At 35.9% G+C, this 13,863-nt stretch overlaps 1 protein-coding gene across 1 annotated transcript; it reads right to left on the bottom strand.

Moving 5' to 3' along the window:
• Positions 1-991: 991 nt before the first annotated feature.
• LOC121429714 (CMP-N-acetylneuraminate-poly-alpha-2,8-sialyltransferase-like) lies at positions 992-8,293 on the bottom strand. The gene is made up of 4 exons (XM_041626900.1): positions 8,092-8,293; positions 7,184-7,268; positions 1,652-2,182; positions 992-1,274 (listed from the first exon to the last, which is right to left on the bottom strand). Exons 1-4 carry the CDS (start codon positions 8,291-8,293, stop codon positions 992-994), a joined length of 1,101 nt encoding a protein of 366 aa, XP_041482834.1.
• Positions 8,294-13,863: the final 5,570 nt, after the last annotated feature.

Raw genomic sequence — 13,863 nt, 5'->3', positions numbered from 1 at the left:
TGAGGATCATGATCATGAGAAAAGCAAAAAAAAGTTAAAAAGGAAGAATGAAAAATAAGGGGATAAGAGGAAGAAGATGAAGATAATGATGATGATAATCTAGAAAACCACCACCACCATCACTACTTATACTACTACTACTGCTTCTAGTGGTGGTAACAACATGTTAAGAATTTGGATTTAAAGAAAGACAATCAGTAAAGCAGAAATGTACTACAATGACTCAAAATCAGAATTTAAACCAATAGTAAATCATACGTTTTATAAACAGTGGGCACATGGAACTGATTTTGAAACTAAAAAGGGCAACTTCGAAAAATGCACTTTCTAATAATATTGCCCTTCATTACGCAAGCACATCAGTGCATGATATTGCATCTCGATACAGTCTCTCCGTTTTCTTTGTCTTATACTCTTGTTAATGAGTAAAGGAAACACACAGTAACAAAAACAAAAGGACAAATTTAAAATATGTCAATAAAAATGAGACATAATCATTTGATTAAACGAATTCTGGCTTGCTTTCAGCCTTCCTTGGCAAACATGAAAACATTAGCTCAAAATTTTACTACGTCCTTATTTTGGGAGAGAAATTAAAGAGGTGATTGTGGTTCGGGGAGGGGCTAGGATGTGTCATGTTTATAGGACAAAAGAAATCAATGCCTGTTATAATTATCATCATTTTGAAACTATACAAAGAAATATCATAACTATATCTAAGTTGCCTGCTCTCACACAGTATACCTTCACTTAAAATTGTTCAAAGGGACCTGCCCTACCGCATATGCACCAGTTTTATTTAGAGACCGTGTTGCATTGATTGATACCAAGGGCGCGGAACGGTTTTAAAAGTGTGTGTGTGCCAAAAAATAATTGTCATATGGTCATATTTATGTTTTGTACACGGTTTTGGAAAAAAAGAGCCCCCGCAGCCTCCCCCCCCCCCCCCCAGTTTCCGCGGCCCCTGTCATTCTACTCCATCCAGGCATCGTCAAGTTTCCTCGTAACACCGCTCTGTGACTAATCGGAGCACGCCATCTACGGCTAGCTGTTGTAAAAGCGCGAATTCCTTGGGCATCCTGTGAACGCCAATAGTACTGTTCCCCTTTGAGTAAAATGGGCCTGTATTGGGCTCATAATAATGATACCTCAAGGGTCGTCCTCGGGTATCTTTTGGGAAAGGATAAAATCCATACATGGTGACTTCATCACAGTGTAGTAGAGCTGCAGTCATCACAGATAAACCAGTCGAAGGCACTGGGATTTTCCATACTCTTAAAAACAAAATATTGAAGAAAAAAAACATACATATCTATATCTTATTCTTCATATAAATGTAATTAAGTTTTATAAAAACAAATCAAACACAATTACATAAGAATTTCCATATTTTAAAAATGAATGTAATGATCTGAAAAAATGGGGTGGGCCAAAGGAGAATACATGTAAAATCCTGACTAGAAGATTTTAAAGATGATTCGAATTCAACATAACATGATTTTTAATCCAGAAAATGTAATGAAATTTGAAAAAACAAAACAAAATGAAACAAACATGACGAAAAATGTCAACGTAAATTATACATCGTTACAAATCAAGACTTTCAATGAGGTTTTGTGAACACAAATCTAATCTGCTCCTCATTTCTTACCTTGATGCCAGGTACATGAGAGATTCAGGACTATACGCCCAAGCCGGTTGAAGATATAGGGTATCTCTGAAGGAAACAGCTATTTTACTCAGTTTATCTGGAAATCCCTTCGGATACCATATGATACTCTTATTGGTGATGAAATTAAGTCTATTGATATACATCCAGCCTTCTTTCTGAGTCTTTAGACCCGTTGAGAGTTTGGCAAGCTGGACGAGCTCCATCTTATTCAAGGTAATGAGATCGACTTTGGCGCCCACATCTCTGGTGAATTCACCGTCTACCGGGGCAAGGTTCAACCGGAAGACAAAGTCGTAATCATCGATCTCGTGTCCACACAGACTTGATAGAAGGATACCTGAGTTACCTACCACGGCGCATCGGTGACCCACGGGGGAGGGAAGTACGTCCGTTTGATTCTGGTGTAGGATTGTGGTCAAGTTGACGCCAAACTTAAAGTTTTGGGGCTCGATGTCACGTCGAAATATCCTGAAAGTTGTGCTTGTATTCAGGTATTCCATTATCTTGGACCTGTATGGTGGATGAATAAGTTATCAGTTATAACTGTATCTTCCTCCCAAATTGAAGGGGAGAGGAGGGGGGGGGGGGGCGTGTACATGGTATGGAAGCTTAAAAGTGCCAGCCAGATGTTCAGATAATCATCTTGTCATGTCTACAATCCTTATAAAAGATGATGAGATGACAAGATCTTTGATCTCGTCATTCTACATCCAGTGGAAGAGATGATCAGATGACAAGATCTTGTAACTCGTCATGTCTACATCTTTTAGAAGAGATGATTAGATGACCTGATCATAGATCCAAGATCTTGTCATCTGATCTTCTCTCCCACAGGATGTAGACATAACGAGGTCCAAGATCTTGTCATCTGATCATCTCTCACACGCAGGGCTGTAGCTAGAGGGGGGTATATGGGGTGTGACACCCCCCAACATTCATGGCAGTCGGCAAAATCATGCACCAGTCGGCAAAATGGAGGATAGGGGAGAAAAAAAGAAAGAGGGAAAGAAATGAAGAGAAAAAAGAAAGAAAGAAAGAAAGAGAAAGAAAGGAAAAGAAAGAAAGAAAGAAAGAAAGGAAAAGAAAGAAAGAAATAAAGAAAGGAAAAGAAAGAAAGAAAGGGGAAAGAAAAATAGGGGTATTAACTTCGAAGAAGGTTATGACTTAAAGAGTATAAAGACAACCAGTTGGCAAATCGAAGTCCATGTAGCCAGGCTTAAAGCCATACTAGTCAGCCAAATACAAAGGACAAAATCAGATGGAGCTATAATAACACACAAAGTAAGCCCCCTGCCTTGGCCCAATATAAATAAGCTTGTAAGTTTGCAAATTATACCACAGTTATTGACCATTTAACGAACACATTAGTTTTGTAAAATTAGAGGCAAGACTAGGTAAAGAAATAGGGGTAGGATGAATTTCCAAGGTTTCATTTGAATAATCAAAGCCAAAGTGTAGTTGGCAAATTATAAAGGGGGCCTAATTAAGTGACAGAACACTTTGCAATCTACCATTTAGCAAAGTGATGTACAAATACTACCCCATTTCAGATCTGAAAAGAACCGAACACAAGACTTAAAAAACTGGTAACTCTGCAATTGGCAAATTCATGAAGACAAGTCTACAAGTTGTAGACTCTACTCCTCTCCCCCATCGGCTGGTCCCCCCAAAAAAAAATAAAATCGGAGAAAAGGGAGAAAAAGAGGGAGAATAAAGAAATGTAGTGGGAAAGAAGAAATTATTGTACATTATAATGTTATATCATATTATGTTATGTTATATTTCATTATTTTTTCATAATTTGACACTAATCCTATAACTTCATGAATTCCTAAAACCAGTCCTTAAAATGTCTCTTTTTCTAATCGAAATATCAAAAATTTTCAGCTCGCGCTTCGCGCTCGCATCATTTCATTAGTGAAATACGTATAGTCTTAGTAGATTCCCGCAAACAAGCCTAAGAATGCCCCTCTTCAGATCTGAATTTCTTATATCTTCAGCTCGCACTTTGCCCTGGTGAGATGCGTATGAAATCATGATTAGTAATAATGATGATAATAATAATAAACAGTACTTGTATAGCGCATATCACAATTATGAATAATGTCTCTATATGCACTTCCAAAGGACTTGGATACTATTTGGATACTATGACCATGACTACAAAAACTCTTCATGTGTTTGGATGTGATTCTAACAAAATAAGCAATTGCTTAGCACTCGTATTCATTAGATGACTATGGTGAGATATGTATACTCTTAATGGATTCTAAAAAAAAAAGAAATAGTCCTTAAAATGTCCGTTTAGGGTCAATATAAACATAATTTTCAGCTCGCACTTCGCGCTTGCATCATTTTGTTATCGAAATAGATAAGGTCTTCGTAAATTCCTACAAAAGAGACTTAAAATGCTTCTCTTCAGGTCTGAATTTCCTAAATTTTCAGCTCGCACTTCGCGCTCGCACTATATTTTGGTTAGTCAGATGCGTAGTTTAATCATTATTACAATGACTGCAAAAGGTGCCTTATGTTTTCTAACAAAATCAGCAAGCGCTCGGCACTCAAATTAGATGAGTATATGGTGAGATGATTATTCTTTTATTTGATTCCTAAAAATAGTCCTTAAACTTTCTGTATTTGGGGTCAATAAATACAAAAATTTCATCTCGCACTTCGCGCTCGCATTGTTTGTTAAGCGAGACAGATAAGTAATTTTCTTTTCTAAGAATTGCTATTATGTCCCTTTTTAGGTCTGAATATCAAAATTTTTCAGCTCGCGCTTCGCGTTCGCATCATTTGCTCCGTGAGGTACATTACATATCCGTTTAATGGCACACTCCTTAAAATGTCTCTATAAGGTCAATAAGCATATACGTGGCAAGTGAACACGCTTTGCGCGCTCACCGAGTGACTCGAAATTTTTGCCAGTGCCCCCCCATGCCGTGACCCACGGTACGCCACATTAGGGTACATCATTATACTGCAAGTTAGCAACTACGGCACACTAGCCTTTCTATTTTGATCCAAAATATTTATTTTTACAGTGCAAATATCTTTGTATATCTTTGTATAATTTACTTTAAAGTATTCACCAAATGCCACTAATTCAATTCTAAAACTTCAAAATCTTTTCACATGTGATTGTTGTAGGGGGGGCACATCCCCCATCAGACTCCCCCTGTGCTCACGTTGGCGCTGTCACACCAAATTTAGTTGGCAAATTTAGCTGGTACACCCCCCCAACAAAATGCTTCTGGCTACGGCCCTGCTCACACGGGATGTAGACATGACGAGATCCAAGATCTTGTCATCTGATCATCTCTCACACAGGATGTAGACATGACGAGATCCAAGATCTTGTCATCTGATCATCTCTCACACGGGATGTAGACATGACGAGATCCAAGATCTTGTCATCTGATCATCTCTCACACGGGATCATGACGAGATCCAAGATCTTGCCATCTGATCATCTCTCACACGGGATGTAGACATGACGAAATCCAAGATCTTGTCATCTGATCATCTCTCCCACAGGATGTAGACATGACGAGATCCAATATATTGTCACCAGGTCATTTTTTTCTAAGGGATGTATAGACATAACAAGATTATTATCTGAACATCCGGGTGGCACTGTTGAGATTTTTATAGGGCAGAGATTTAGTTGCCCCTCATCCGAAAAATTCAAATGCTGACCAAAATCTTACTTGATTGCAAATTTTCACAATACATGCAAACCTGAGCACCAATGTTTTTTGTTTTGTATTTCGAAATGTAGAATAGAAAAGACGTCACTTTGTAATAAGTTGATTCGCTCCCAATGATACGTGATCTTTGGATCCACTGTTATTATGACCTGCATGACCTGAATGAAATAATGTTATCTTATCTTAAATCAGGTGAGGGAAATTAAAGCCAAATACTTTGCAATGAGGTAATCCGACGACTTGAAACAATTACAGATAAATACACGATATAACATGGCTGTGAATTGATATACTATTATGACTTCACTGATTCCTCCGACACGAATATGCATTTGTATTTTTATAGATGAATATGGATTAATTAAATACTTGACGACTATAGTTTGATATTATCGACACAATGTCCACATTTTTCCCGACTTGGTACGATATTTATATGTCGACTTAACATTTTTTTTTAGGTCGAAATGGCGACATGATTTTAAAAATTCAAATTAACAAAAAAGTATAACCTCATTGTAACATAAATTATCTTATCGACTGAATACATTGAGAGAAGGTTGGCGTCAAGCTATTTTGATTGCGCGTTTTAAATGTGACGCCATTTTCATTTATTGAATTACATGACTGCATGTGTACACAGTAAAAAAATAGCACGTTGTTTTAGCCTGTCACTCTAATAAAAAGTTGTTTATTTTTTTGTAATTGTTTAAACAACAAAAAATGTTTAGAAAGTTTAAACAGTTGTTTACAAAGTTGTAACAATAGTTGTCACTCAGAGTGACTGGCTTAAACAACGTGCTTAAAATTTTAAACAGCTTTCTTATACTATAAAGTTACACGAACCGATATTCTACTATATCTTCTTTATCTTATACCCCTTCCTTTTGTTGTTCTCTGCTTTCACTTGGTGAAAAATCTCAACGGTGACCGCCCCCAGCATTGAATGTATTGTATTCCTGTCTCTACTAGAGCCTAATTTAAAGGAAACCAAAACCCAAGAAGAGAAGCAATCTTATTGGAAAGAGTTAAATGAGAGGAGCAATTTAAAAAAAAAGGTTTCATTAAAATCGATTTTGAAATAAGCAAGTTATGGACGATTAAAAAGTCTTGTTGTACTTTCTATGTGGATCCTCAAATTGGCAAACGTGTTTCAAAATGGCTGATTTTATGGACAACTCTCCATTATTTTGTTTTGTACACATATTTTCAGATTTTCCCCTTTATTTCACATATTTCACATTATCTCTTCCTGACCTTGACATATATGGTGTGGATTATATTTTCCCATGACATATGTTGTGCTCAGAAGGAGGCAAGATGCAATTTGAAAGATAATGAGGAAAATCTGAAAATTTGTGTACAAAACAAATGGAGAGTTGTCCACAAAATCAGCCATTTTGAAGCACGTTTGCCAATTTGAGGATACCCATAGGAAGTACAACAAGAGTTTTCAAACTTTCATAACTTGCTTATTTCATGACCGATTTTGATGAAACTTTTTTTTAAATTGTTCCTCTCATTTTACTCTTTCCAATAAGATTGCTTCTCTACTTGGGTTTTGGTATTCTTTAAGTCTACATGTAGTGCCCCGCAACACAAAGCTTAGAAATTGGTTGTGGGAGTAATGAATCATAGAATTCAGTTCCATGATCAATCACATTTGTGTTACAGGACTTTGGTTCGGTACAATGTCAGAAAAAAATGTGACCCCTCCAAAAAGACATGCTTAATAATATTGTGTATGAATTTTATGGATAATGAATTATGCATTTAATATTTGGGTTTTATTGAACTTTACCTTGCATTTTCTCTGGCGTCCACGGACAACGGTTTCATCAGCTGAGCACGACGTCGAGAAGGAGGAGGAATGTCGCTGAGGTTAGCTGGAGTAATAGACAAAAAAATTATAATGTGATAGGCATGAGGAAAAAAATACATCGCCGATTTAAAAACCCTTAAATAAAGAGAAACATTTTATTCATGAAAACAAGAGAGAGTTTTTGATAATTAAGACACATTCTGTTGCAATGCATTTCAAAGAAAGCTAATATGCCTAGGCTTGAATGATCTGATTCTTTCCTGTTGCTATGATGTAATTAATTATTATTTCATATTTCAAATTGCTGTGTTTCATGGTTTTACATGCTAGCGTAATGCAGTTGAGTATAATCATATAGAAAGTACACAGTATGGATTCATAATCATCATGATCATTTGCTGTTTAATGACAACGGTGATAAAAAAAGAAGAAAATGATGTCTATAAGGTGATCATTCATTCATTATAATGAATGGATTGATAATTTTGCCTCTGCTTCCGCATACAAAAGTAATTACTCTCAAATGAATTTGAATATTAAAGGTTCCTTAAATCCCCCAACAAAACTATCCTGAAATAATTCAAACGGGATTCGTTTGATTTCCTTTCTCTGTAAGGTAAGTTAATGACATATATCTCTCAATGTGTTTTATTATATTTTATGATGCATTCACATTTGAACAAAAACAAAGAGACGACCTACTTGAATAATAAAACGTTTAGAGCAGGCCCGTACCTGATTTGACAAATTGTAGTACACCCTATTCATGTAATACCCTGAACAATTCTAGATTCTAGAATTATCATGGAAAATTTTAAAATTATAAAAGAATAAGACCCCCCAAAAAAAAAATAATTTATTATTGCGGTTGAAAACAAACCACTCACCTTGATGAATTGTTGTTTGATACAAGCTCATCAATTCCTCAAACGTTGGTTCATATTTAATATATTCGGATCCGTTATGTCTAACTATGTCATAGAATTTAACACAATTTAGATACCACAGTACCAAAACGAGGGTGATCTCGGTCACAACGATGGTCAATCGAGTCCATTTTGTACGTCTCCATAGATTTTTTATCAACATGATGAGCATGGACGCCGTCGATTCATATTTTGTAGAGCATTGTCTTGATCTGTCCACAATGGACCATGGAACGATTAATGTTCATGAATGATATATGACCTGATCTGGATTGGTGTTTTTGGAATATGACCTTTGCTCGTAGAGTTGTGTTAATAATAATTAAAGTAATAATAATATTCATTTTTTATGAAGCTCAAATCATGGGCGGATCCAGCTTTTGCCAATTGGGGGGGGGGGGGGCGAAAAAGATTTTCACCCATATTTTCCCCGATCGGCAGCTCGAAGTTTACTTTTGTTTGTTTATTTGAAGGGGTATAGTCCTAACAGTAAATTCTTAGCTTTATTCGTTTAAAACAACATAAATATGTTTAATCTCATAAGCCATATCTAAATACTGCGAGCGCGAAGCGCGAGCTATTTTTTTTTATTTCTTGTATTTTGTTCTGAAAATTGAATATTCTGGGCAATGTTTGTGATCCTTAACACGATGCGCATAATAAGATAAATATATAACCACTAATACACGTTCTGACCTGATCGAAAACGGACCTTTTAATAATTGTTTTTCAATAATTTAGCCATGAATACGATAAATATTTTAACAATTAAATTTATTCATATTATCTATTTTTCAAAACAGATCAGCTAAATTGCTGTTTACATCAGTGTCCTGATTAAAAAAAATAAAGAGAGCGCAAAGCGCTAGTTATAATTTTTTGACATTCCTATCTCATTAAAAGTGGACATTCTAAGCACTTTTTGTAATCATGAACAGGATACTTATATTTAACTTAATAGTTGACGCGAGTGCGAAGCCAAAGAAAAAGACCTGGGAGCTTAAAACTGGACACTCAATTCATGTTTTGTAAATCATGCAAAGGATGGATATCTGGCTATATTGATAATGCGAGCGCGAAGCGCGAGCAGGAAGTTTTTGATATTCTGATCTGAAACTCGATAATTTAAGCATGTTTTAGATAAGAATAAGCTGCGTGTTTCAATATACATGGACGTCCTTGCATGAACAATCACTAAGCTGTTACTTTACAAAAGTCGACCGGAGCAGAAGTTTTTATTTTGTGTGAAAAGATCCGGGGAAAAAACTGTCGAAAAGTTTGAGCTTTTGCTTCCGACCTTCTTTCCGCCAAGTAGAAATCGGGCTACTAGTGTGTTTTTGTCTTACGACCTACCTGAGTGCATATTATGTTTCAATGAGCTTAATTACAACATGAAGCCTTTAGATATTCGTTCGACCCAACAAATTCGATTTTTTTTCAATTTGATATTGCTGATTGACAAAAGTGTATGAATATAATTGAAAATCTAACGCTGAAATGGTAACTACTGAACTTCTTTTGTCCAAATTGGGAAAATAGATCAATGACTTAGGAACTATTTTTTGACTAGCTGGCTGGAATTAGGGCTATTCACTGTTTCAGTTGATAAATTTGATCCCATGCACAGTAATCTTCATGAATAGCGATTTATTATTAAAATGAGCTGGCTACATGTACGATACCCTTTTCTGGTCAGATATGGAATGCCAGATATATATCCTATTCAATGGTAGTAAACACTCGACCCTCCAATTTCACGTTTATTTTGTAATGAATTTTTCAAAAGTTCCATTTTAACACACAAGTCTATGGGGAATGTTACGTGCGTGACATCTTCCTATGCAGAGCTACTGGGCCGTTGATGGCGTGGAGGAAAATGTCTTTGAGGTGCGCGCAGGTGCGGTTTGCGTTGTTTGTGTACATGTGAAGCAACAGAATGCGGAGCCACTGCGAGTCGGCAGGGGCGGCGGAGGGGGGGGGGGGGTGCTAAGGGGGAAAAGGGCAAGCTTTTTTTGTGAAAGGGGCACTATGACTTATTTACAGTAGTGTAATGAGCCAAAACATTTTAAGGTGGCTAAGTATGTTGTATCATGTCATCAGCCCACGTAATGAATGATTTGAATTGTTTGAAAAAATATTGTTAAAGTTTCAATTTCAATAACTTTCTTTCGATTTCAATTAGATTTTCTCGGTTTTTCTCAATTTTGGAAAATAAGAGAAAAAATACAAAATTTTCATCGCGATGCTCAAGGAACTCTTTTTTCAACTTGGACCGTCAGACAACAGTTTTAATTATTAAACCTTTACCAAGTCTTCAAAGTCCATTAAAAATTTGCTGCTCTCATTCACCCTTGCTCATGTCATGATGTCGTTCAGTTGCTATTTTGAGAGTTTCCATTTGACGTCTGTTCTGTTTTGTTTGCTTAATCATTCATTTTCCGACCCTAAGTGCGAATTCCAAATCCTCTTCTTATCATCCCCTCCTCTCTCTCTCTCCATCATTCATCTTGCTAAAGAGGCCCACATCCTCCCTTACCCCCCCCCCCTCACTCTCTCTCCCTCTCTTGCTGGCTCATCTATACTCATCTATACTTTAATTAAAGAATAATCCACATTGGTTCAAAATCCACTAAAATAAACACCGGAAGCACTTGATATTTCACGAATATATTTATTTACGATAATTTCTGAATCATTCTTTCACTCATCTGTTTGCAGTGAGTGTTTATATAAGTTGCATGTACATACTGATACAATGAAGATTCACCATAGAACCAGATTAGATCATGACACATGTATGTGGTATCATGCGCTTGTAGACTTTGGGTCTGGTTACATAAAAATGGCAAAAATAAAAACACTTCTATCAATTAACCATCATTGAAACCTTGTAAAATAGTTGAATATTAAATTTAGATAGGATATAATATTGATAGCAAACATGAAATTTGTTTGATGTTTTAATTTTAATAATTATGAAATATTTTTTCAGATAACAACTCCAATGTGGACCGTAATCTTGAATGTGATTTCATTCTCCATGCAAACCCTTCCCAAATGCAGATTAAAAACCTCTCTCCAAATATTCTCAATTTTATCTTTAGAATGCTTTTTTTTTTGGGGGGGTGAATATTCCAAGAATAAGTAGGGTGACAAGTGGACAAAGAGACATCTCTGCTCTGTATTTGCAACAGGTGAATATTCACAAGCAAGTTGGGTTTTCTTTATACAAATATATGAGCACAGTCAAAATCACTTAATTCTTTTCTACTAACTAGACTAGGGGCCCGTTTCATAAAAAGTTACAACTGTTGTAACTTTGCCATTATGGCAACTACCATGGTAACCTTGATTTTGATTGGCTGCTGAGCCCTGTTGCCATGGTATTTGCCATAATGGCAAAGTTACAACAGTTGCAAGTCCTTAATGAAACAGGCTCCAAGACATGGTTTATGAATCATGGGATAACGGATTGGATGATTTAGCCTACTGTATGTCATATAGTACTATCTTCACAGTGACATTAATATTAAAAACAAGTCCTGACCATACAATATTGGTGTCAACAGTATAACCTTAAGGATAAATCCCTTTTGCAGCTCATTCTGGAAGCTTAACTGGAGTTAATACACAATGATTACAATTTATGACATTTCTCGCATTAGCGGAAGCTTTTATAGCAACACTGCTGAAAAGCCAATCAAAACCAAGGTTTCTATGGTAATCATCATAATAGACAAAGTTACAAATTAGAAAGATTATAAATCAGAGTCCTGAAAATACAAGAAGCATCTTATACTTTAACCATTTCCTAAATGTAAAGAGGTGGCCCATGGTAAAAAAATTATGTGTATTATGATTCCAGTATTTAACAGGTTAACAGATACATTTAAAATAAACAATATGAGAATGCATGAGCATCTATCGTAAATAAAAATTGATAAATTATGCAAGAAATATTTGTTTAAAATTTTGATGACACATAGCAAGAATTATACTAGTTAATCAAGCCCTAGAATTGTATTTCATTTTCTTCGACTGCAGCACTTGTGTCAGATATAGCACTCCTCTTGCCCCCAAATCATCATCCTGTCTATAATAGCTAAAAAATAAAGTCACTAATGATTCATCTTTGACTTATTTCCATTGCCATATTCAGGCATACTGTGATCAATGTTAAGATGTTAGAAAAGTGGGGGGTGGTGAGGGCAGTACAACATTTGCCATCCAAAGTTTGGATCAATGATTCACATTTTGGCCTTTCCTCCTTTTCATCGACGTAGATAATGTTTAAGTTGAAAGCAATGTGTCCTATGGATAGGATGTTAAATGATGGTTTCATATTCTTTAATACATGCTAAGAACACACTGCACTGCTTTATCAGAAGGAAACCAGGACCCCGTTTTACAAGGAGTTGTAATTGATCTTATCAACCTCAACTATATGAAAATCCATCAATGTCATTAATATCATTAATCAAAGAAATTTGCATTTGGAGGTGCCGTGGCCGAGTGGTCTAAGGCGCCTGGCTATACATGGAAAGTCCGGGGTTCGATCCCGGCCGCGGCAGCTATGCCCGTGAGCAAGGCATTTAATCTACAATGCTCTTTTATCCTGCTTTCAAATAAATTGAAATGCTATATGCATTATTGGTAACTAGTTGTGCACTTGTTTTAAAAAAATAAAAAAATAATGTCCTTTGTTAACAAAGAGAAGCAAAATGTATATCACATCTAGAAAAAAAGTTTGAATAAACACGCATTTTAGATGTTGACGTAACTGGCTTTCTATAGTTGTGGTTGATCTGATCAATTGCTACTTTTTGTAAGAAGGGGCCAAGGATTGATATTGATAAACCTGCATATGCTACAGTCAAACCTAACGAAAACAGTCTCCAAACCTACTGATGGTAAGTCATTGGTAATAAGCAGTAGATTTTGTTGGTACAGAGTTGATTTCCCCAATATGACTGGAGCATGATTCAGGAATGGACATCCAAATGTTCATCATCATCATCATAATCGACATCATCTCTTGCTGATCACTGGTCAGCTATGAACCTTCATCTACCTTTCATGTAACCTTGTTCTAACTTCTCCATAATAATGACCCAATGGTTACACTTATTTGCTTTGCTTTCCTTTCCTATCCCTGATATAGTGAAATGAAAAAAAAATATTGTAGGATTATATTGTTACATTGAAAAAGAATATGCACCTTAAAAAGAGTAGAGATGATTGGTTCAAACATACAATATTTCATCAGTTTATGGTGAATATCAATTTCCACAGCTGTCATACTTCTTCCTTTTGTAAAAACATGTTTAGTTATTAGTACTATAAGTTACTGCTGTATTTCAGACAATGGAGAATGACATGGAAAATGAATGATAGCTAAAGTTTATTGAAAGATAAGATTGAGGGTTGATGGATGGGTGGGGTGGTGATGGAAGGAAGCAAAATTGGTGAGATTTCTATTTCCCTTTCAAGAAATTGCAACTGGAAGATCCTCTTAGAAATAATTATATTTCATGGGAACTGCCCTTACACAGCATTGTCATATACATCAGAAGCAACTTGTGACTTTGGAAATAAAAATTCAAATTTGACATCAAATGAATGTGAATTCCCCTATATACCTTTCTCTAAACATTTCTCATAAATTCACCAAGATCGAGTCAGTCTTCTGTGTTAGTTCCAAACCTCGGGATATTGACCCATTTCTATTACCAG

The sequence above is a fragment of the Lytechinus variegatus genome, chromosome 1 (genome assembly GCF_018143015.1).
Source record: "Lytechinus variegatus isolate NC3 chromosome 1, Lvar_3.0, whole genome shotgun sequence".
Classification (NCBI taxonomy): domain Eukaryota; kingdom Metazoa; phylum Echinodermata; class Echinoidea; order Temnopleuroida; family Toxopneustidae; genus Lytechinus; species Lytechinus variegatus.
Note: the sequence above shows the minus strand (reverse complement) of the source record. Positions and strands in the feature narration are given on the sequence as shown.

Bases quoted from the DNA above. Each gene is read 5' to 3' on its own strand.
- LOC121429714 (XM_041626900.1), bottom strand. From the start codon at position 8,293: ATGTTGATAAAAAATCTATGGAGACGTACAAAATGGACTCGATTGACC. The intron at 7,269-8,091 runs GTGAGTGGTTTG...CTATTACTCCAG, and splicing joins TCAAACAACAATTCATCAAG to CTAACCTCAGCGACATTCCT. The intron at 1,275-1,651 runs GTAAGAAATGAG...TTTGTTTTTAAG, and splicing joins CTCATGTACCTGGCATCAAG to AGTATGGAAAATCCCAGTGC.